The 25,715-nt window shown below is 39.2% G+C and overlaps 1 protein-coding gene across 5 annotated transcripts in view; it reads left to right on the plus strand.

Moving 5' to 3' along the window:
• The window catches only part of fat1a (FAT atypical cadherin 1a), a 94,349-nt gene extending 74,153 nt beyond the window's left edge, over window positions 1–20,196 (plus strand). For 2 of the 5 annotated variants that reach the window (XM_082165728.1, XM_082165727.1), the window contains exons 14-28: window positions 3,237–3,626; window positions 3,970–4,184; window positions 4,607–4,744; window positions 4,835–4,978; window positions 6,508–6,705; window positions 8,029–8,851; window positions 8,944–9,075; window positions 9,573–9,730; window positions 10,486–10,942; window positions 11,028–11,181; window positions 12,035–12,145; window positions 12,371–13,014; window positions 13,123–13,260; window positions 17,403–17,438; window positions 18,510–20,196. In XM_082165728.1, the coding sequence (XP_082021854.1) occupies window positions 3,237–3,626; window positions 3,970–4,184; window positions 4,607–4,744; window positions 4,835–4,978; window positions 6,508–6,705; window positions 8,029–8,851; window positions 8,944–9,075; window positions 9,573–9,730; window positions 10,486–10,942; window positions 11,028–11,181; window positions 12,035–12,145; window positions 12,371–13,014; window positions 13,123–13,260; window positions 17,403–17,438; window positions 18,510–19,192 (4,421 nt within the window). In that variant the 3' untranslated portion in view covers window positions 19,193–20,196. Of the gene's footprint in view, window positions 1–3,236; window positions 3,627–3,969; window positions 4,185–4,606; window positions 4,745–4,834; window positions 4,979–6,507; window positions 6,706–8,028; window positions 8,852–8,943; window positions 9,076–9,572; window positions 9,731–10,485; window positions 10,943–11,027; window positions 11,182–12,034; window positions 12,146–12,370; window positions 13,015–13,122; window positions 13,261–14,264; window positions 15,769–16,916; window positions 16,977–17,402; window positions 17,439–18,509 lie in introns of those variants that run through there. The other 3 variants (XR_014204850.1, XM_082165730.1, XM_082165729.1) reach the window with 3 other exon arrangements.
• Window positions 20,197–25,715: the final 5,519 nt, after the last annotated feature.

The following is a 25,715-nucleotide window of genomic DNA, read 5'->3' on the forward strand; positions in this document are numbered from 1 at the left end:
ATTTAGCAAGGAGACATTTTAAATGTTTATTAATAAACAAGTGTTTTCTGTGTTGGCTGCAAAGATGAAGTTGACGATGCTGACTCGCGATCTTCGCAGTATGAACGCGCCAGAGAGAAATGCACATTTCATACGGACTACATAGTTTTGTTTCGTTTTGAATTGTTCTGTTTAAAAGTAGAGATTTCAAGCTTTCTGTAGACAATTGATATATTTCTCAGGTCTTTGAGGCAAGTATGCTGAGTTTCGGTTCATTTATGAGACGAGCTCCAGTTCACGCGCCGGCGCCTACGTGTCGTGATTATCTATTGTCTGCTATATTTACTTTACCGCTTTCAGAGCAGTCACGTCCGTAACCGGGAACTGACACGTCCGTAACATTGTTTTTTCCTCATAAATGTGAACACGAAAAATAAAATAAAATAAATATGTTATGTTCTTTGGAGAGCCAACCCTTCTTCATCCGGTGGGTAGTAAAAATATTTTGCCACCTAAAAGTTAAAAAAAAATTGTCAGGTCCCCTTGTGCATGTGTATTTACCTCATATTAAATATAAAAAACAAAGAAGTCCCGCACACTATCTGTACTTGCAAAAAAGTATAAAAATTCTTTATTGGCAACGTTTCGGTCTCATGACCTTCATCAGGCATATACTGTGGGTGGTGGTGGCGCAATGGATAAGACACATGCCTTTGGTGTGAGAGACCCGGGTTCGAATCCACTGTGAGACACCAATGTGTCCCTGAGCAAGGCACTTAACCCCTAGTTGCTCCAGAGGCGTGCGACCTCTGACATATATAGCAATTGTAAGTCGCTTTGTATAAAAGCGTCAGCTAAATGAATAAATGTAAAAAAAATGTAAAAATGTAAATGTATATACAAACATTACAAACTCAACTTTTTTGCAAGTACGGATAGTGTGCGGGAGTTCTTTGTTTTTTATTTTACTTGACCTACCTACATGGTCTTTTTTTCCCACGCACCTATCACCTGCAGGTGTGCGATGGTGTTTGCGCTCCTCATATTAAATATAAAATGCATGTAGACTTATATTTTTGTAATCTCTGGACTCCTTTATTAAGGGAGTATGTATATATAAACAGAAGTTTCAATATATATTGGTATTAAATGCATTTTTATATCGCGTATCGTTACTGCCCTGTCAAAAATCGTCATACGAACCGAATCGTGGATTTGGTGTATCGTTACAGCCCTAATATATATATACATATACATATACATATACATATACATATACATATACATACAGATATGTTCATCACAAAGATTTGATTGTATGTAATGTGCATGGACACATTTGTGTGAATTCACCGGAACACGAATAGAGCGCTGTTAAGTGATAGATTAAAGCGTTCGTCTTTGTGAAGACTGTGCATGAGCGCCAAGAGAACACCGTTGCCTTCCGCCTCTGATGGCAACGAGTACTCAGCACGATTTCAAAAACAACACATTCCTGTGGCAGATTGCCTCTTATTTAACACAAACGAATGAATGGGTAATCAAATGGAGATGTTTATTTTTGTATTAGGTACATCCGTGCCGCAAGATGTTTCAAAAAGTGGTGGGGACATGTCCCATCCGTCCCACCTGCAAATTAAGCCTATGACAATGTTATATTTATGTCACTATTTTGTGTGCTTGTAAGTGTGTTTCCCAAGATATTCTCCAATTTTGCAACAATATGGTTGGTTCGAGGCCATCTGTTGTGTTAGTACATTAGAGAGGAAACCAACACTCAGTCAAACAGGGCAGCACCTTTAATCTGAGAGAACATCAATTTCCATTTGCATGGATTCCTCTCTTATCTTTCTTTTGTTCTGTACTCTCTATCGTCAAAGAGACACATTGTGTGCTCAGTGTATATTCTAGACTCTATTTCACTTAAGCCCAGCCTAAACAGCCTAAAAATATTATTACTTCATTTTTCAGCATCAGTGCCACATCCTTCATATCACTGGTTACTTTTTGAAAGCCCCTGATGTGGTAAAAATAGTTAAACTCTGTAGACCGCATCCGTGACATGTTTTACCTGCACTTACAATGGTGGTCTATGGGACTAACCTATAATAGCTGCACCGTAAACTTGAAATGATCATAAGAGGGAGTTTATTCAATGATCTATAGACTTGCATCATACTGAACTGTCATGAAGTAGCTGCATTACAGTAATTTAGTCTGACTGAAACTTTGTAAAACACAAGAGATTGTGTTATCTGGCTATAATGAGAGAGTGTGTCTTGATAGATAGAATTGTACTAGCAAGCCTCAAATGAGGCTTACTCAAAAATGCATTAGAGGGATTAGTGTACTCTATCTTCATCTTGTTTGTTTGTGTGTGTGCTTTTCTCAATACAATAAGTGGCACTCACTCACACTTTTTAATATGCTGCACAGGACCACTGAATCCTTTCACCACTGAATCCTTTGTAGGATGAATTTATAAGTCATTATAGTTGAGCAAATGAGACGGAGACACGTTCGAACTATAGGTTATTGCAAATCATTATGACTGCTGGAGGCTTTGCTATTGATTTGAAAGCAGTTTAATTTGTGAAATGTATTGATCTTTTGGTAATCTTTATGAATTAGTTTCCTTTCTTAGTAGGAAATATGATCGTTTCAGTTGTGCATTAAATGAATGAATAATTGACAAATGTCATTTGTAGAGCCAGTGTTGCTGTATAATTACACTACCATTCAAAAGTTTGGGGTCAGTAAGATTTAAAAAAAGAAAGAAAAAGAAATTAATATTTTTATTTTGCAGTGATGTGTTAAATTAATCTAAATTGACAGTAAGGATTTTATAATGTTACAAAAAAAAAAAATCTGTTCTTTTGAACTTTCTATTCATCAAAGAATCCTGAAAAAATGTGTGATGGTTTCCAAAAAATATTAAGCAGCACAATTGTTTTCCAATAAATAACAAGAAATATGTCTGGAGCACCAATTCAGCATATTAGAATGATTTCAGAAGGAACGTGTGACTGAAGACTGGATGGCTGCATAAAATTTTCCGTTATAAGTTACAGTATAATAATATCATATTTCTTTGTATTGCAGTTTTGGTATATGTGTCAGACAATCAGAATCAAGATTTTAACAATGCTGCGGTGTAATTTGTATTAAACTAGATTCCTTTTTTTGAGAGATTGATAAAACAAACAGACATATTACATGTCTATATTAATCTCATTGTTCTTTGTGTGTGTGTTTAGGTTCTAACGCAGAGATCCTCTATTCACTGCTGGACTCTGCTGATGGTGTCTTCTCCATTGAGGAGGAGACGGGCGTCGTACACCTGGATCGTCCTCTGGACCGTGAGCTCAAGTCGCTCTACAACCTCCGCGCCCGCGCCACCGACCGTGGTTCCCCGCGCCATCTTTCCTCTCTCACCACCCTCAGTATTTCCATCTTGGATATTAACGACAACCCTCCAGTCTTTGAGCGGCGCGAGTACACTGCCACCATTGCTGAAGACATCCCAATGGGAACCCAGGTGTTGCGGGTGCACGCAGCGAGCCGAGACACAGAAGCAGGCGCAGAGATTACGTATGCCATTATCAATGGAAACGAGAGAGGAGCGTTCCGCATCGACCCCAATACAGGTAAACAAAGCAGCTTTGGTGAACCTATTGAGATCCCTGCAGCAATTGAGGATTCAAATAGAGAAAATAGGGAACCTAAAATGGTGAACCATGTAGCATCTGTGAAGCTCCTAAATCGTTATGACATTCTATCTCTATCTATGATCTATCTATCATTCAATTATTCATGGATTTATACATTTTATTTACTTGGAAAACAAATATTATTTAGAGGGTTCATTAATGTATTTATACATTTTTAATTAATTTATTATTTAATTTATGTATATATTTTATTTTATTATTTGTAAGATATGTTATTTAGAGACTTTATTATTTACACTCATTGTCCTTTTCTTCCCAGGTGGTGTCTTTGTTATCGAACCTTTGGACTACGAAACATCACATGAGTTTTATCTAACAGTGGAGGCTACAGATGGAGGCACACCGTCACTCAGCGACATGGCCACGGTGAACATCAACTTGACTGATGTAAACGACAACAGCCCCATCTTCAACCAAGACATTTACTCAGCCGTGATCAGTGAAGACGCAGAACTGGGAAAGACTGTGCTCACTGTGAGTCATTGGCTTCTCTTTCTAAAGCACTTCTGATTTTATTGTGCCCTGCACAGGTCTCTGTGTTACATCATCTCCTAAAAGTCAACACAGAGCAAAGAACACACACACTATACAAACACAGTCCAATTTCAGACCAGAGCTTAGCGACTCGCCCCAATCTTTAATCTGTAGTCTTCTGTCTCACTCTGGTCATTTATTAGAGATGTTCATGTCTTATCATGCTGAATATAAATTGTGAATGTGAAAGTGAGGCTTTGATACCCAGCTCTGTTTCACTTGCGTGCCTTCTGATTTCCCTTGGGGGTCTCAGCCAATAGTTACTGACTAGCGAAGCAAGGACAAAATGCGAGGGCGCTGCATACCTGAGTCCGTGGCAATCTTTGTCTTAACCAGGTTTGTGTTTCTGTGTGTGCGTGAAGGTCATGGCCGACGATGCAGATGGTCCATCCAGTAATCAGGTGCGCTTCTCCATCATTGATGGCAATCAAGGCAGTCCTTTCACCATCGACCCCGTCAGAGGAGAGGTCAAGGTGGCTCGGCAGCTCGACAGAGAGAAGGTACAAAACACTCAGGTGTCTCAGCAGCAGGTGCATTGACAGTCTGTTGCTGAAACCTAATGATGACATTGTGTTTTGTTTGTTTTGTAGACTTCTGGTTACACGCTGACTGTGTTGGCCTCTGACAACGGAAGCCCGGCTCGATCCAGCAGCGCTACGGTCAATGTAGACGTCTCTGACATAAACGATAACCCGCCTCTCTTCTCTCAGGCCAACTACAGCATCAATATACAGGTCTGTATTCCTCAAATGAGACGATATAGTGATTTTACTGTCAATAATTTCACTCCAATGCTTGTTAATCTTAAGGTTACACTGGTCAGAGTCAGGTTTAGAGTCAAAATAAACTTAAGTTAAAAGGGTTAAACTAAAATAACTAAACAAACAGAAATCAAGCTAATTTAAAATATTATTATAATAATAATAATAATATATATATATATATATATATATATATATATGAAGAGTTCAGATGCAAAAGCCTCTAAGTGCCATCTGAAATTTTGTCTAAAAATGTAAAGGTTAATTATAAAAAATCTACATGACCTACCTAATCAACTATCTTGACCCATTCCTAGACATAACCAAAAAAATAAAACTAACCAATAATATTATAGTCTACTTTTCCTGGTGCAATCAAATATCAGTGGATAAATGGATATTTCTCAAGGATTGTTGCATTTCACGCTGAAATTCAGCATTGTGGAAGTTAAATCCATTGCGAATACCATTTCCATTTGTCTTTGAAACAATGCTCTAAGGAAAAATTTGAATTAGTCACCAGAAATGTCTGTGCTTGCTTGCACATAGGGCTGGGCGATAAAACGGAATCGGTATTTATCGACGGTACACCATTGTCGGTAACGATATTAAAAATGTTGGATATAGCTCGATATTTTCATTAATATGCTCGCGCATCGCCCATAGATCTTAAGGGTCGTTCACATATCGCGTCAAAAAACGCATGGAAGGCGCGGCTGTGCCGCTGTCTCCTCCTTTCCAAAGCGCTTGTAGTAACACTAACTGTAGCCATGGAAGTTTGGCATGAAAAGTACAATTCTTTCAAGTACGTCACACATCTTTTTCCAGCACTTCAAAACTCAAATATTATCATATTTAAATTAATTTTTAATCTAATGACCAAAACATTATTTGTTCATCCTTCAAATATTATCCCAATTCATAAAACCAAAAGTTTCAAGATGTAGGAAAACTCACACTTATTTAAAAATGATTTTTCTTTTAATAAATAATAATAATTTAAAAAATCAAGGAAATTTCTCTGCCATTTCTTTCTTTTTGCGGTATCGAAAATGTACCTAACCATAACACCACTGTCGTATCGAACCGAACCGTGAATTTTGTGAACCATTACACCCCTATTTATTACAGATGTTGATCTACCTCAAAGTTTGCCTTGATTGTTCTACGTTTACACTTTTACATTGCACACATTTTGTAACATTTTATTTAATTTGTTGTTTGCCTCAACAATGTGGATGGACAAAATAAAAACAGTGGTTTAAATTCTAACTTTTCTACTTGTCTTAAAATTTTTTAAATGTCAATAATTATCGATACCAAACGATATGAAATATTATATTGTGATACATTTTTTTGCTATATCGCACATATCAAATATAATCATAGCTTCTCAATTTAGGTTGTGAGAAATGTTTAACATGCCAAATTATCCTTAAGTGTAAAAAACTGTGAATGTTGTAGGTCTATGTTATAGAACACTTTCTGCATATGTTGTATAGGAGAACCAGCCAGGAGGTACCAGTGTTCTCCAGCTGACTGTGTCTGACCGTGATGCCTCCCACAATGGACCTCCTTTCACGTTTGCTATAATCAGTGGGAATGAGGGCAACGCCTTCCACATCACCCCTCAGGGCGTGTTGGTCTCCACAGAAATGCTGAGCCGCCAGACCCAAGAGTTCTACCTCCTACAGGCCCAGGTGAGACCTCAGTCTCTCTCTCTGATTCTACAACTATAACTGAAGCTGTAGGGGTCTTGTTCAGTTTTCATTGGACGTCTGAAGGGATAGATGAGCAATAGAGCAGAGGTGAAGCTTATTCAGTATTCCCCGCACAGGCCAGGCATTGGCAATAGAGTAAGATGTAGGAGCAGGCATAAAAAGTGGACCTGTAAGGAAATAATTACAGCAGTCTCTGTCTCAGTCACCTCCTCTTCTGGGTGTTCTGTTTCAAATCTTATTCTGCAATTATTAGCTAAAAAATACTGTAAAAACAGTAATATTGTGAATTGATTTCTATTAAAACATGATTTATTTATTTGATGACAAAGCTGAGTTTTCAACATTATTACTCTTGTCTTCAGTGTCACATGATCCTTCATTCTGTGCTCAAGAAACATTTCTTATTATTATCAATGTTGAAAATCATACATAAAAATTAGAAAGAATAGAAGTTTAAAAGAACAGCATTTATTTGAAATAGAAATCTTTTGTAATAATGTACGAAATATTTTGTAATAAAAGTTTTACTGTCACTTTTGATCAATTTAATACATCAATGCTGAATAAAAGTAAAAATGTAATTGACCCCAAACTTTTGAATGGTTGTGTGTGTTATTTAGGGGTACAAATGACACCTATTTTGTAGAATGACCCAGGGATATCAATGGGGATAGTGAAAGGAAAAGTAGGGTAATAGGGTGAAGAGGGGACAGAAAGAGTCAGAGTAAATGATATGAGCCAGAATCAAACTTGCAAGTGCAATACCCACTAGTCCACAGTTGTTTCCAACTGATTGTGTGTGTGTGTGTGTGTGTGTGTGTGTGTGTGTGTGTGTGTGTGTGTGTGTGTGTGTGTGTGTGTGTGTGTGTGTGTGTGTGTGTGTGTGTGTGTGTGTGTGTGTGTGTGTGTGTGTGTGTGTGTGTGTGTGTGTGTGTGTGTGTGTGTGTGTGTGTGTGTGTGAACTGAGAAATTAGCTGGGACTCAAATAGTTTATTGTGCCAAAAGTAAATCCAGGCTCAAGTGCTCCCTCTACTGACCATGACTGGCACTTATCAGCCTCTCCATGCAGAAGGTTCAAATCCGTTTTACTCTTAATACTCAATTACACTTCAAACAGCTGACTTGATATTTTGGCACCATATGTTGAAAGACTAATAATCAAGCTTTTTAGTTAACGTTTATGATGCATGCTGTTTTGTGCTGTAAAGTGAGATACATCATTAGGTGGCTGTGAAAACAATCAATTGTCTTGAAATAATCTGAATATTCTGAATCTTTAGTCTCTTGACTCTTTTGCCCTAGGTAACGGACAGTGGTCGACCTCCATTGGTCTCCACGGCGTTTGTGAGTGTTCGTTTAATTGAGGAGAGCATCTACCCTCCTGTCATTCTTCCCCTGGACATCTTTATCACCACTGCAACAGACGAATATTCAGGTGGGGTCCTGGGTAAAATCCACGCCACAGATCAGGATGTTTACGACACTCTAACTTACAGCCTTGCGCCCGATAGTTCCTCCACCTCCGAAAACTCCGGCCTCTTCTCCGTCTCCGATGCTGATGGGAAACTTGTGGCCCGTGGGAATCTGGACGCTGGTCAATACGTCCTTAACGTTACAGTGACAGATGGTCGCTTTACTGCAGCTGCACGAGTCAATATTCATGTACGGCAGGCAACAGCACAAGCGCTCGATAACTCCTTCGCTGTGCGTTTCTCTGCAATAGCACCAGAGGAGTTTATTGGAGATTATTGGCGTAACTTTTTGCGGGCTTTGCGGAATATCGCCGGTGTTAGACGCGGAGATGTACAGTTAGTCAGCTTGCAACCTGCTGCTGATGCATCCGGTGACCTGGAAGTACTTCTAGCTTTAGAGAGGTCAGGAAGTCCATTCCAGCCCCAGGAAGTGGTGTACAGGAAACTCAACGCCTCAGTTGGGGTAATCGAAGAAATGACTGGAGTCCGTATTGTACGAGTTGTAAAGAAACTCTGTGCCGGTTTGGACTGTCCGCTTAGTTACTGCCAAGAGACGGTTTCTTTGGAGACGGGAGCAGTGTCGGCCTACAGCACTGCCAGGATTAGTTTTGTTACTCCACGTCACATGCGCACATCCAAATGTCTCTGTGAAGGTAAATATGCAGACACAAAATATTCCAAAAATGTATTTCACTTCCAGGCAAGAGTTAATGTTAGCATGTTAACCCTTTATGTGACATTATAGGAGCTGAGTGTCCTGTCTTGAGTAAACTGTGTGAGGGAAGCCCCTGTCCTGATGGCATGGAGTGTGTAGAAGACCCTATGCATACCAAATTCAGATGCATCTGTCCTGAGGGAAAACAGGAAGAGTGCTCAGGTATGAACACACATTTCTTTGGCTTCATGCTGCAACTCACACTCTTTATTAAAGCACTGTATTTAAATCCCATCCTTTTATTGGTAGTACTTGCTAAGTCAAGTATCAGTATTGCTCAAATTAAACTTATGTACATAACTCATCCTGCTGCATTTGTTCTACAGACCAAAAAAAATTCAGACTGATAGAATGTTAAGGCCAATTCACACTGCACCGACAGACTGTCACAGTCACCAGATTACAGCACGTCACTTCTCAGGCATTCTAAATCCGATTCAGCATGTTCAATTGGCTCCAACAAGCTCCAACAGACCCCAACAGGGGTAAGACACTGATCTGACAAAACCCGACGAAGTGTCTGTCGCCGTCTGTCGGCGCGGTGTGAATTTGCTTTTAACTGTATCAAATGGAACAGATGATGTCTTTGCAATGGAAATTGCATTAAATATGTATTTTTGGGTAACATCACTTGTTTTGGTTTGCTCTCTGTGTTGTAGAGCCTCAGTCCTTAACATTCAGTGGAAATGGATATGCACGGTACAGACTGATGGAGAACGAGAATAAAGAAGAAATGAAGCTGTCCCTTAGACTGAGAACGTACTCCACCCACGCTACTGTCATGTATGCCAAAGGCACAGACTACAGCATACTGGAGGTGAGTGTTTGCTCCAAAAAAAGAAGAGGAAAAAGAAAGGGGAGTTATTTTGGAGCTGGGAGAAGAGAGGGGAGCTCTTTCTCATGCATTCCCCCTTTGGTGAGGGAAAACCACACAGCTGACAGATGCAAAGGAGTCTGGGACTAAAATGCAAGCAGTGTCATCTCCCTGCTGTTACATTAAAATAATGTGTAGCCCCTTTCTGCGTCTCCCTGAAGCATCATTCCTCATTTCATCTATTTAATCTATTTAACTGTCTGTTTTGGCTGTTTAAAAATAACTAATAAACTGTCTACATAGACATAAGTTTTATATGCACACATTTTTGGGCATCAGGAGCTAGTTGTGTCAAAAAACTGTGCTGACACAGAATATACCTGTGATGCCCTAAAATATGCAAAATAAATAATAATACAAATTTAAAAACATGTTGCATGTGCTTAGATGGCCTTAGGTTGCTTACTAGGTTTTGAGACACCCATTTAAATTCATACATAGAACTTAATGGGGAATACAATTATTTTATGTTTTTAAATTGATTTTGTAAATATTATAATTTGATTTTTTAAAGAGTTGTTTGTTTTATTATAATTAATAATAAATAATGATAAAAACATTTTTTTTTTACAAATTTATTAATAAAAGGCTTGTTGTAGATTTGAGATACTTTTTTTTTTTACTTTATCCCAGATGTATGCGATTGCTGATTAGCATAAGGTCAGCATGAAAGTCAAAACTATGTGTGTTTGTTTCAGATTGTGAACGGCCGCCTACAGTACAAGTTTGACTGTGGCAGTGGACCTGGTGTGGTGTCCGTGCACAGTACCCAGGTCAGTGATGGAGAGTGGCACACAGTCTCACTTGAGGTAGATGGCAACTACGCCCGACTGGTCCTGGATCAGGTCCACGCTGCATCCGGCACAGCTCCAGGCACTCTCCGCACCCTTAACCTAGACACCAGCATGTTCTTTGGGGGTCATGCACGGCCGGCGTCCGGCTCAGGAAGACTTGTGGTAAATGGGCTGCGAGGTTGTCTGGAGGGGATTGTGTTTAATGGGAGGGAGCTGCCACTGTCTCAGATTCGAGGGGTTCACTCAGTGCTCGAGGAGTTGGTCGAAGCGGCTCCCGGGTGCAACTTGGCTCCTCCAGTCCAGGGCTGCTCCAGTAACCCCTGCACCAATGGAGGCACATGTTCATCACTGCCTAATGGAGGTATGCATGTTGTTTCTTTGGATTTGAATCATTGTGTTTATATATAGGACTGACTAATATGCTGTGCTCTTATGTGCTGTTTTAGGATATTTCTGTAAGTGCACTGCTGCGTTCATGGGTACTCACTGTGAAGTTACTATCAGCCCCTGTGCTTCTAATCCCTGCCTCTATGGAGGCACATGTATCCCACGAGGAGGAGACTTTTACTGCCAGTGCAGAGGACAATACTCTGGCCAACGGTAAGAGCACATGCACATGTGACCCCAGAAATTATTCAGTCACTTAGCCACGATTATAAATTAATTAATTTAATTGCGTTATCAAATCAAATGGCATCTGCAAACAAATTTGGTCAGGTGTTGGTGGTTTTCAGGAGATTTAGGTGTAAATTCATGGCATTGTCTGTAGACATGTTCAGAAAACTTTTCTGTATTTTCTAATAGTGTTCAGATACCTTTTGTTTTTTGTTTGATAACTTAAACTTTTTTTTAATATAAATAGGCTTTAATATAAAGCCATAGAGTGGCTTCAGTGTCCATATATTTTGGGGCAGCTGTACACTTTCAGAAAACACACATATTCATCATTCTCTATTATGTGACTGATGTTTACTTGTCATGCTTTTTCTTTTTAAATGATAAAATAATTAGACTAACAAAGAACAACTGTATGTAGTGCAAAGTAAAATAGTTTGATAAGTTTGATATTTCATTAAATTAATTCTTTTTCATTTTAATAACATTGTGTATACTCCAGATATGTAGCCAAGTAAAAGTAAGCTCTGTCAATATTTTCATTAATTAAACTTCATTAATATGCATAGTCTGACTCAAACATAAGAAAAATACTTCAGAGATCCATGCGGCATTCTCAGTAATTCCTGTTAAATTGGAAATTTAATCAGAAGCTTTGGGACACAATGTGATTGGTATTCAGATTTAATTCAGCAAGACAGAATCAATTTTCTCTTTGAGACATTTCTACTGCAATTAAAATCTATCCTAACTGTTCTTTCGTATTTAAAGTTTATCTAAATGTGTGCGTGTCTGAAGTATCTGACTGACAATTTGGCTCATATTAATTTTCTGTCAGGTGTCAGCTGGGTCCGTACTGCACAGATAACCCCTGTAAGAACAGCGGCAAGTGCATTGATAGCCTGGATGGCGCTGTTTGTGAGTGTGAATCAGGTTTTCAAGGAGACAGGTAAATCTTTTGATCCATCTTATGAACCACTGAGACTGCTAAAAATTCAGCTTTACCGTCACATGAATAAATTATATTTTAAAATATATTAAAAAAGAAAAGTTATTTTAAATTGTAATAATTTTTCATAATATTACAGTTTTTGCTCTATATTTATCAAAATAGCATTGGTGAGCATAAGAGATTTCTTACCGATGCCATGTTTGTGTGTGTTTATGTGTTTAGGTGCCTCAGTGATGTAGATGAGTGTCTGAAGAACCCTTGTGGCAATGGTCACTGCCAGAACACATACGGCTCCTTCAACTGTAACTGCTCCACGGGCTACAGTGGGCAGCATTGTGAACTCCGTTCCGAAATTCGCAACGAATTTGTCTCCACCTCTTGGAACATCGGCCTGGAGGAAGTAATTGGAATCGTTGTTTTCGTCGCCAGCATATTTCTTCTTGTCCTTCTCTTCGTCATGATTCGCAAACGCATTTGTCGGCGCTCAAAATCCAAATCTGACGACGATGACAATCTCAGGTTAGGCACAGGGGCCCCCCATGCTTTCCTCCATCGACCGTACTTCGACTCCAAACTCAACAAGAACATCTACTCCGACATCCCGCCGCAGGTCCCCGTAAGGCCCATCTCCTACACACCCAGCATTCCAAGCGACTCCCGCAACAATCTAGACCGCAACTCCTTTGAGGGCTCAGCCATACCGGAACACCCAGAATTCAGCACATTCAACCCTGACTCGGTGCACGGACACAGGAAGACGGTGGCTGTCTGTAGTGTTGCGCCTAACCTGCCTCCTCCCCCACCCTCCAATTCGGTGTCTGACAGCGACTCCATACAGAAGCCCAGCTGGGATTACGACTACGATGGTACGTATGGAGAATCTGTAATCCAAATATTGTGCTTGTGACTTGTAAAACAATCTATTTCATGGGCTCAGTAAGTAAGCTTGAATGACTGTTTTCTTCTCCTCACAGCTAAAGTAGTGGACTTGGACCCGTGTCTAAGTAAGAAAATGGTGGAGGACAGTGCCTGTCACCCTTACAACACCAGAGGCAGCATGTCTGAGGTCCACTCTCTCAGCTCCTTCCAGTCCGAGTCCTGTGACGACAATGGTATGTTTGCTTTTACACAGATGACTGATAGGTCGTAATCAGCCAGTTAAACTGCAAATTGTAAGTGAAATACTTGACACGTTTTTATGCTTTTTTTTTCCCGGATATCAGAATTATTTATATAGAATGTTTCTCTGTAACAAGATAAAAATAATAAAAAGGCTATGTTTTGAATGGAGCACTAGTGTACTGCATACTACATACTGTGATACATACAGACAGTATACACTGAATGCAGTCTACTAATTTAAAATAATTGTGTGCAAAAAAAAAAAGCGTTTCAAAGAGTAGGACACTACATTATTGTGAACAGTAGTAGCCATAACTGCAAACTCATCTTACTGCGAAATGTATATATGTCATTTATCATTTCGACTCATCTTTTCTTAAGAAAAAAAAGTTTTAAAGGCTGAAATGCGAAGTTTATCATTTCATAATTATTTTGTTTTTGTCAAAACTTTTATTAATATTAGAACTAAAGTTTTTCTTTTAAATTTATGTTTTTATGGTTCTTTTTACGGTTTAGGATGTTACCATAGACATTAGAGTCCTTTCACCAGTCTACAAGTATGAGTAGTCTGTGCTACAGACTACCACTTTACATTACTTGTTTAGTTTGAGCAGTGTTTAGTTATCCCCCCATATATAAACGGTCATATTGCCGGTTAAATCCATTTTTTGTGTTAAAACTTTGATAAAAGTATCTGATATTATTTCTGATAATTCGGCATACTAGAGAGGTCAACAGGAAATTTGCATATTGTGCACAGAACTATACATAGTGTTTGTGTGCTATTCTGAACATAGCCTAAATTTCTTGCATGCTCTTCTCAGTAGACAGATCAAATACAGTTAATTATATGGTTACTGTTTTTTTTTTTTACATCTGCTAACCCTGTCTGTCTTTACTTTACTGATGTAACTGAGTGTAAAGGGTGATATGTTTTGGGTCATGTGTTATGTCGTTTCTCTCTCTCTTCCTTATCGCTGCACTGGGGCTTCAGCTCCCATTTGGATCAAATCTCACCACAGACACAGAGCAAGGTTTTAAATAGAGGCCTGCTCGTAAGTGAACATTCGCCCACGGTGAAAGGAAGTGATCACTAAAAGCCCTGTGAAATTCTCAATGCATAAAAAGAAGAAAGTGTGTCTTCCCTCCAAACCCCCTCGCCTTTTTGTTTCACAGTTGCTCTCGGAAGCTTCTCATCCGTTTTTCATCAGTTCAAGGCAACATCTGAGAATGACCTATATAGCATCTCTATTAGTTATCTGTGTGAAATTCATGTTTTGGATCTCTTCTCTTTTTTACCCCTTCCCTTTGTTTCTCTTAATGAAGCCAATGGATGGTTGAAGACATCAGCTCAGAGTGTAAAAACAGGGTATGAAAAGTACACATGATGGGTCTCCGACACACGTCATTTCTGTTGATCCCGATAACTGTATCTGAAGGCCCTTTCACATGACTCGTGGCAGCGTTCCCCAGTGCGGTGAACTGCAGGGCACTAACTGTCAAGCTATAGTGTGCAGTCAAGTCGAACGTTGTAACACAGTGCGTAAAGTACAAACAGTTTCAGAGTGAACCATTTGCTACTGACCTTTCAAACAAAGCTAATTGTTAGCGGACAAATCATTAAGATATCATTATGAGGCCAGTGTCAGTGCAATAAGGAAAACAAGATAAAAGATCAAAAGTATCGGCCGATATATGTTAATTTTTAATGTTAACGTGATCGGCCTGATAAGAAAATGTGTCCGATATATTAAAGCCGATAAATAATTCCTTCAGTTGAGACACTTCAGATGTGCACTGATCACCATGATGGTTTTGAATTACTTGAAATATGATTGGAATCACTTCTAAAAAGGAAAATACGGTTCAGTGCAACATGAGCAGTGCAAGTCTGTCATATCGGCTACATCAAATTACAATGAGAATAATATAATTGTGTGTTTGAGGCGTGGCTTTTAATGATGAGACTTTTGTTTTTGTAATCAGGCTCTCAAAAATTATATAAAAATTTGGATTTAGATTTATCGGCCAGTATATCGTTATCTGCTTTCAAATATAAATAATTATCGGTATCGGACAAAATGTTCATATCGGTGCATCCCTAGCTTTTATTTTCAATTTTAAGTTTTGGTAATTATATGTGCTTTCGTCTGCTATATTCTTTTTTTTTTTCTTTTTTTTTTATATTACTATGTTGCTTTATTTTTATTTCAATTTTAGTAATTTTATTACTTATTTTGGTTAGTTCGCAAGGCAATGTTTCTAATTGTTTTGTTTATGTTTAAGCTTTTCATCTAATATATATATTTTATTTTAATATTTGTTTAGGTAACAATGTTTTGCTTTAGTATTTTCTTTTTTAGCAGAAAGAACTAGCATGGAAGAATTTAGAAATACCATTCGTAGTAGGTAACTGTTCATGTGAAAACTTGCAAGGAAGTCACATCTCTCAGTGAGCCGTCACTATAACCATCAAAAGACAAACTGTCTTACCTAAATTTTTTTTTAAAAAGTCAACTTTTAAATCTCAATCCTGTTCACTCCATTCAGTTGTTTTTGAATTCATGAGCACATGTACCCTGGAAATCCAGAGTTCTCGCGAGAGCACAATTTGAATTTGCTCAGCGAGTTACTCTGGCATTGAGTAATGATGCTCACTAACTATGCCTTTGTAGCCGAGCTGCACCAATCACATCGGTGTATCTGATATAGGTGGGCCAGAGGCGACCAAAACAGATGATGACAGCGCTAGTGACAGCGCAATCACAACAGTGATTGGTCGTAGTGTTATCCAATTGCGTGCAGTGAGATTTTCAAATGCATGCTTGGTACCCCTCAAGTTGGTACCCCTCAATGCCAGACCCTTAATCTTTTAGATTTGGACATGGAAATCATGTGTGACTGTGTGCTAAAGCAACGTGTCTCATCTGTTAGTGGATTTTGATTTGCAGTTTTGAACATGCCTAGTTGAAGCCCTGACGGAAGTCATGTGAGAGGGACGAATTCATCTAACCTTTGAAGCTTGACCCTCATTTGACCTTTTCAACCCCTGATCTTGACCTAACAACTGCCCCACTAAATCTCTGATATATACTAATGCATTATATTGAACAGATTATCCATATCTCCTTATGGTCACGTACCCGCATATTCCTATAAAACGTCAACCTTGCTTATTTCATTTTCCTCCATCTGTTGGTTTTGGCATGGGGCCAGAGAGTATCTTTGTTCTCTTTTATCTTTGAGAATTTTCCTGATCCTTCCTTCCATCTCTTTGTTAATGTGTGTAACCATGAGCACAACGTCAGCCGTCTCTCCCACTCTCCTCCACCTGAGCTCAACCCAGACGTGTTCCTTACGGACACAACCAAATCCCTCTGCCATTAACCCATCCCTCAGATCACACCCTTGTCAGAAACCAGAATCCCATAAAACCAGAGTTAGTATCTGTTGTTCAAACGTGCTGGTAAATGAAATGAAATCCATCAGTTTTGTCAGATGTCAGAATGCAACGTCTCATCGTAAGAAACGTTTTTGTCTCTGTTTCCTCTCTCCCTCGCAGTCTTGACTTCTAGTGTTTCTTTCCTGTCATGTTTACTTCTGAAAAATTAATGTTAAGATTTCTTTTATCTGCCCTTCTTACAAGCCTCCCTAGTGACAGTAATCCACCTTGTCAGCTCTGTTGTTGACTCGGTGGAGAAAGAAGGTATTTTTTTGCTGCTTCTTTGCTGATTATTGAGTGTCTGTTTTAGTGTTTGGTGGGTGATTATTAGCTGTCCAAAATGCCATTTTCTTCATACCACATCTACAGAGACAGAGAGATTAAAAAAGACTAATCACATCTGGAAAATTTCTATCAAATGCCTCATTAGTCTTCATTTGATGAGTGTTCAGCTAATTTGAAATGGAAAATTACGATCTTGCCAAGACTGATTTCACTTTCCCTCCAATCTGTGATATGAAACAATGTTTCTGTGCAAGCAAATGGCATGAAGATCTCTTACCTTCATGGTTCTTTCATTTGTATCCACATCCTCTTGCATTCTTTTTTCCACAGTGTTCTTTGATCTCCTTGTATTTGACATTTTCTCTTTCTCTTTTCTTTGCAATTCTGCAATCTTTTCCTCTAAAGAGTCATTCTCGGCTCATGAACACAAGAACCCAAGAGGTGATTTATTTTTTTGTACAATTTGCCTGAAGCCTTTTAAATTTGATATTTTTGTTTGTTGTTTACTTTTTTGGCTTGGTTACCCTTTCTATATAAAACTGCATGTCCACAAATCTGTAACAAAAATAGTGTCAAATCAACTCACCTTTTCAAATCAACTTTCTTTTGGTAGTTTTGTGCGATTTTTGTCACAGCATTTTTTTTTCAGTTTAACTTAGTGATGTCTTCCTCAAATTCCCCCAAACCACATAATAACAACCATAAAAGACTTTTCCTAATAATATATTGTGTAAAAATTAATCGTACTGACTAATTGTCATATTCTGTCAAGGTTGTGTATAGAATATGTAGACATATTCTGAGTTATTGTGTGTGCACATGTGTGGTGTATATTTGTGTGCACTCCAAGAATAATAGTGTTAAGCTGAATGCATCTGCATTGTGTTGGTGTGATACTGACGTTGCATGCTTTTGGTTTTAAATGACCTGGCTTGTATTAACTTGAGTGATTTATGAAAAGGGTTGAAGTCAATTCAATTTTTTAAACAGAATAATTTGACATTTTACCACAAAAAAAATAGCACGAAAAGATTGTTTTTGATAATCCATTATTTTCAGATGTGTGTCCGTTTCATCGCGTCTTTAAAGTCAACATGAGTCTATTTCATTATTATTATTATTTAACAACTAGGATTTTTTTACAATTATTTTAAATTTATTATTTATTAATTTTGAATAGTTAGTGAACATTATGCCACTTAATACTAGTATAATAAAGGTTATGGTAATAATAGCATATAATGACAGAAGCTTAAAAAAAAGTGTTGGTTATCATTTCAATAATTTCCTGATGATTAAAATTCTCCTTTTTTATACTTCAATACTTCACATGACAGACGTAAAATAGGTTCTGAATGCCATTTCATGTTGACTTCAAAACTAAAATCAACCCCTCTGAAGTTGAATTGACCCCAGCCTCTCTTCAGTGTGTGACCCCAATCTAATCACAAGATTTTTATTAAAAATTTTATGAAAAAAATTGTGATGTTTACTATTGTTTTTATCCGACAGGCTATCATTGGGACACATCTGACTGGATGCCGAGCGTTCAACTTCCTGGAATTCAGGAGTTCCCTCAGTATGAGGTAGTGGAGGCCCCACCCACCCTTTATAGTGACCCCACCCTGCTGGACACAGACTACTATCCCGGCGGATACGACATCGAAAGCGACTTCCCTCCTCCACCCGACGACTTTCCTTCTCACGATGACCTGCCCCCTCCTCCGCCCGTGCCGGAGTACGGGGAGCGCTACGACACATTGCAGTCCACCACGCGGGCACTAAACAGCGCCCCCTCTAGTCCCGGAGGGTCTGTAGTACACCAGCGCCCGCCCTTACCCCAACTCTACAGCCTCACACAATTCCTACCCCACCACCATTACTCTTCAGACCCCGAACCCCAGACCAACCCCACCAGCACCATCACATCATCCTCCACCGGAGGATACCGGCGCGGAGGATTCCCACTGGGCTACGGCCGCGACTTCGACCCCCCTGCTGCCGATAACATGTCACTGTCCCTGTACACGTCCACGGCGTCCTGTTCGGACATGTCCGCCTGCTGCGAGGAGTCCGAAGTGATGATGAGCGATTACGAGAGCGGCGGAGAGGAGGAGGAAGCACAGTTTCAGAGGCTCATCATACCGCCACTGGACTCTCAGCATCAGCAGCAGCAGCAGCATACTGAAGTCTGACACTGGATCCAACACAAAAGTATCAAAAGTGCCTAAATGAAACCCTGCTACAGGATACTGACTGTGTTTAAACCATAACCACACGACATACGCGGTACACAAACGTAGTCTTACACTTAATATAAATGCCAAACATCTAAACGCACACTCCGTATACATCCGTATCTCACTGAAGAGGGGTTTTTGGAAAGACTTGCTTGAACATGAGTTCTCTTCATTAGCTCTTGTGGGCTGTTATTAATATTATTATTATTATTTAACAATATTGGAGAAAGCATTAGACCTGGCTGTGCCGTTAAATAATACATTGATCATCATGCACAAGATCATGCTGAGATGTAGGCTACATCCCAGAAAATTATAACTGATATACTTGTCATGGATAATGAGAGAAAAAGCATAATTTCAAAGGTGATATCTGTATTTGCATAGATATAACCATGCAAACTGTTTTTTTATACAAATCCTCAGTCATTTGTAATGTAAATTTGAATGTACAGTTTTGATTTCAAGGTTTTACTAGGTTTCTGTAGATATTTTTTGCTTTTCTTTTCCAAAAAAAAAGAAAGACAGGAAAAAGTAGTATACCAACTCAAATGGTGTGTCATTATCAGCCTTACTGTATGTTCCTTCACAAGCAAAGAGTCTAGAAAATAAAAATAAATAATAATAATGTAAAGGATATGAATGTGTGATCGTCACAACGCGTTCATTTCTGAAAGGATCATCTGATTGACGTCTGCATATTCTTGTGATGTGTTATGTTTTCTATTTCTTTTTTTTTAATTTGTTGTTTGTAAATTGTGACTTTGGAACATCTTTATTTTTTGACCATGAAAATGGGACACAATATATTTATAGTGCGAGATTATTCACAGACATGTGACTTTTTCAGGGTCTGCGTGTGTGTGAGCAATGCTATGGTCTTGTTTTATGATTTTTATTAAATACTGCCACTAGCTTAACTGCTTTACTACTGGCAATAAATTATTCTCTAAAATGGGCGTTTGTCTTGCATGCATTTTACTTTTTATACACAGATTTAGGCAGAACAATTCAGATATTGAACTTGACATACTGCACTTGTATAAAGGGAGATCAATACTTGAATGTGTTGATCTGTGATTAGAGCAGTCGTACATGTTGTGTTGATAGCAATTCAGATGCATCATTTGTGTCAGACAGTGACATTATATTAGCTATAGGCAGAATTTAGAAACTAGAAGGGAAACTGAATGATCTTTTGATGTTTATTTTAGTTTCCAATGGATTGTAACAGCGCCATTATGACATGAAAATAATTGGATTGCAGTTGTTTACTGATAGCTATATAACATCTGAGATGAAAAGTTCCTGTTAAAGGTTTGATTTTAAAGATTCTAAAGCACTTGTATGGATGAATCTCACAAAACACTATTTGAAAATCCTTCATACAATAGGCTACAAAAATTGAACATAAATCAGTTTCTGACAGATATAGGATTTTCGTGAATTATGTTACTCGCTAATATGCTAGCTTTGTGAAATTGTGCCTCACTTTTTTTATGGCTGCTTATCAAATAAAAGTTGAAATTATAATGCGACAACAAAAAGACCAGAAACACTGAATTCAACCTCCAGTTTATGTTGAGTTCTTATTGTTCGAAAATTTGATATTGAGTTAATATCCTCATATTACAATTCCCAGATGACTGGTAAAAAATATCATTTTGTGCCCGGGTGTGTGTGCTATTATAAAAGCAATATTGCTTTCGTACAGTAGTTCAACCAATAAGCATGTAACCATTGTGTTAGGCTATAATTCTTTATGTGACAGTTCAATAAACAAGTCATTTTTATTTTAGACGAAATATTGCAAGTAATATTTATAACAGGAACATTTGCTCAGAACAGCTGAGGGAGATAACAGTAAACAAGCCATCTCACTGCTTACATCATCAGTAGATACTTCATCTTGTAGATAAATTCCTTTATACAGTATTGAAAGTATCTAAGCTCCTTATTGATCAGTATTCTGATATATCTGATCCAAGATTAATCAAAACTTGATTCTACTCTTTGATGCTTAAATATCCTCCACTACACTCAATCCCTAAAGAACAGCCTTTTTGACCACTCCAATATTTGAAGAAATATCTTGATTTTTAGTTGCTTAGCCCATTTTCATGATAGTTTTTGTCTAGTTTTAAATCATTTTAAGTCATCTGGCCCCCTTGGTAGTTTGTTAAGGCCCCATGTGTGGAACTGCTTTGGGTGCCTGCAGGAACCAATTTTGTTTTTTATTTTATGATTATTATTATTATTAATATTTCTAAATTTCTTGTTGGTACTATGGTTACCATTACTTTCAATTATAATAAACACACTGGAAAAACTGAACCAAATACAAAATAAGAATTATTTATTGCATATTATATATACATTTGAATCCATACTCTTGTAAAATGCTAATAATAAGCTAAATAACAATGAATACTGAGGAAAAATAGCCCATTTCCAAAAAGTTAGGATATCTTGTAAAATGCGATAGAGTCCACAATCTGTGATGTGTTAATTCTCAAAAGTGATTTTTATGGCTGCAACACACTACAAAAAAGTTGGGACAGTGGCTAAATAAAAGTGAAAAGATTATAGAATATCCAAGTTAAACTGTTTAGAAACAGTCCACAATAAGTAGCCAGGTGAGGGTATCGTGATTGAGTGTAAAAGGAGCTTCTCTGTCTTTGCCAGCAAAGATAGGTCATGGCTCACCACTTTGTCCCAAATTCCATGAGAGAATTGTCAAACAATTCAAAAATCGTCAAAAATTGCATAATTGTGCAAAAATTGCACTTGAGTGCGGAGTGATTTACTCCAACTCTGAGCGAACTCTCTGCTCCTCACCACAGGGCTTCTCAGGTGCTGCGAGCAAATCACTCCGCCCAAGTAGCAGTGCTTCGCCTTCTGAGAATATAGTTCCCAGTATGTATATGTTAGAAGATGGCTGTGTCTCATGTGACCTTATTATTTGTACACGCTGTGACTTTACAAATCACAACATGTAAATAGGAAAATGTTGGCGTTAATTTGTCACTTATTGGGAGCAGTATGCTAGCTGGAGCCGTTTACCTCCAGTCTTTGTGCTAAGCTAGGCTAGCGGTGGGTGCGTCAGACAGAGTTACGGCACGCACGGAGATGAAACCCTATGTATGGACTTATCTAACTCTGGGGGATATGGTGAATAAGCTAAAGTCCCCAAAAGTCGGCGTGTTCCTTTAACTCATTGATTGGGTTGATTAACAGAGTGTGCTCCACTCATGTCTAATTAGGTTTGATTATCTGAATGTAGTCCACGTGTTTAATTAGGTTTATCTGAACGTGCTCCTCCCGAACTTTGTTAATAAAACATAATTTGTGGTACATGATCCTGGCACTTCAATGATTTTTAGGTCTACAAGAGGTTTTCATTCCTGCTTCTTACCCTCAGACAGAGAGAAAATGCCTCGTAAAAGGCATCATTGACTCCAAACCTGTCATATTTATCTAAGTAAAGTGAATGAGATTTGAAAGCTGCAGCATGTGGGAACATTTTCAGAGAATAACGGATTACATTTTTGTCTGTTCATCACACATGGCTATTGTACGGGCTCTAAAAACTAGGAATGTATTGTGGTTTTATTGTGGGTGGGGTGGTTTAAAGTGAAACTTTAAAGTTTAGCTTCAGTCTTCATTCACTTTTGATGAATGAACAAGAGCAGCTAAGGCCCTATAGCTTATAGATCCTTAACCTTTACTTCTGACAATTCACAAGGCAGTACATCTTATTGTGATTTCATGGTAATGAACTCCAGAATCTCAGAAATGAATACAATGTGCTTAATGGATCCCTGCAGTTCCTGCAAAAACTACAGGCTTCACCATTGAAATTCCTTGAGTACTTGACAGGATATTCAAGGCACCTTTAGTTTTTACAGTGTGTTGAGAACTGTCCTAGAAGGAAAATGCTCTACGTTTTTGCATGTAAATTGTACTTAATCTCGAAGCACAAAAAAAATCATAATACCAAAAATGTCCACAAATTATATTTACCAAAATAATCATACCACCCATTACGTGCAACGTAAACAGATCTCCACAGAGACAACAGGACAGTTAAAACATTCAATATAAATTAAAGCCATTGTACACTATATCCAAGAATAAAGAAGTGTTGGTAAAAACTTCTTTACAACATAGGCCTACTCCACAGTCTGCACTATGAAGTCAAAACTCACTATTCTTGTTTTGTTTAGTTTTTTTAAATATTGCAGCATTCATTACATATTATTTATCTTGCTGCAACATTGATAAACATCTGGATCAAAGTAGACAACTAAACCCTCTAGCCATGAGAAGTTAAGACAAGATCGACAGTTATATCACCTTGGCTCTCTGATTAACTATTCAAAGTGTACTATTTCATTATATCTTACAAAGATGCTCTTGTCCGCTTCTACACTTTCACTCAACACAATTGTCAAAAGATGTTGGCAAAACAAAACCATAAAAGACCTGAGAGCAAAACGTCTCAAGGTTACGACTGTAACCCTAGTTCCCTGAGTAGGGAACGAGACGATGCGTCGATGACGCTTTGGGAACGCCCCCAGTGTGATTGCGTCTGAAGCATCTATGTCAACTAGTCCAATGGAATGAATGAGCGTCACGGGCGGGTGACGTCATGACCAGGAAGAGATAAAAGCGCATCCGGTGCAACCGGCATTAGCTTCGAAATTTGCCGAAGCAAGTCGATCACAGGGATGTAGGAAGTATGGCAGGGTGACGCATCGTCTCGTTCCCTACTCAGGGAACTAGGGTTACAGTCGTAACCTTGAGACGTTCCCTTTCGAGGGAACTCGCGATGCGTCGATGACGCTTTGGGAACGAGAATACCCAAATCGCCAGACTTACAAATACCTGAGTGTCAACATGTTGTCAGAACTAACACTTAGGCACTAAGCACTTGAGACCCTGGGGCAGCATCCAGGTCCAAGCTATAAAACCTCACGAATGTGAGCGGTGAGGACCAACCCGCCGCATCACAAACCTCTTGGAGAGAAACTCCAGATAATAAGGCTTTAGAGGCCGCCATACTCCTAGTGGAATGAGCTCTGACCACCAAAGGGCACGGCTGGTCAGAGGACTCATAAACAAGAGAAATAGCCTCAACTATCCACTTGCTAATTGTCTGCTTAGAAGCCGGAAGACACTGCTCGCACTGGACACAAAAGGTTCAGCTTTTCCTGGTCCGATGAGGTAAACGGAGGAGGACAGAAAGCTTGCAACACAATAGGCCTCGGAATATTGGTAGGAACTTTAGGAACATATCCCTGTTTAGGGTATAAGAATGCATTAACCATCCCGGGTGCAAACTGGAGAGATACCGAAAGGGCCTGAAAGTCTCCGACTCTTTAGAGGGACGAAATAGCTAGCAGAAAGATGGTCTTGAATGTAAGAAACTTTTCTGAAACCGAATCTAAGGGCTCAAAGGGAGCCCCAGATAGGCCTTCTAAAACTATTGAAAGGTCCCAAGCCGGTACCCTTGTGCGAACTGCAGGCCTCAGCCTCAGGGTGCCACGAAGGAAACGAGTAATCAGAGGGTCTCGACCCAAAGATGTACTACCCACTGGGGCGTGGAAAGCCGCAATGGCCGCCACGTAAACCTTAAGCGTGGAAGGACATAAACCTGATACAAAATGATCTTGTAGAAACTCAAGTACTCTATTAACTGAACAGTTAACTGGATCCCACTGTCGCTGGTGACACCAAGAAGTGAAAACTCTCCACTTTAGTGCATAAAGTTTCCTCGTAGCAGGAGCTCTGGAGCTTAACATGGTCTCAACAACCTCAGTTGAGAGACCACTCTCTATAAGTTGGGCCCCCTCAGAGGCCAAACCCATAGTTTCCAAATCTCTGGCTGGTGGTGAAATACTGTGCCCCCTGCCTGAGACAGAAGGTCTCTCCTGATCGGGATCTCCAAGGGCGGTCCGTCTAGGAGATGAATTAGGTCCGCAAACCAAATTCGACTCGGCCACTGTGGTTCTACAAGTAGTAGACGTATCCCGTCCTGACGAACTCTCTCCAAAACTCCTGGGAGCAGAGCAACAGGGGGAAAGGCGTACAGACGTAACCTCGGCCACGTCTGTACCAAAGCGTCCAGCCCCAGGGGGCCTGGGTGAGTAAGGGAGAACCATAGTGGACAGTGCGTCGTGTGCTGAGATGCAAACAGATCCACTTCTGCTCGGAATCCGTAAAATTCCCAAATCTGCTCCACCACCTCGGGGTGGAGTCTCCAGTCCCCTGGCCTCATCCCCTGTCTCGACAGGGTGTCTGCTCCTATATTCTGGTCCCCTGGAATATACACTGCCCTCAGAGACAGTATTTTCCCCAATGACCATAGGAGGATCTGGTGCGCCAACTTGTATAACGCAGACCCCCCTGACGATTTAGATAAGAGACCACTGATGTGTTGTCTGTTCGAACTAGCACATGATGGCCCCTCAGGTCT

This window comes from Leuciscus leuciscus, assembly GCF_965113295.1.
Source record: "Leuciscus leuciscus genome assembly, chromosome: 3".
Classification (NCBI taxonomy): Eukaryota; Metazoa; Chordata; class Actinopteri; order Cypriniformes; family Leuciscidae; genus Leuciscus; species Leuciscus leuciscus.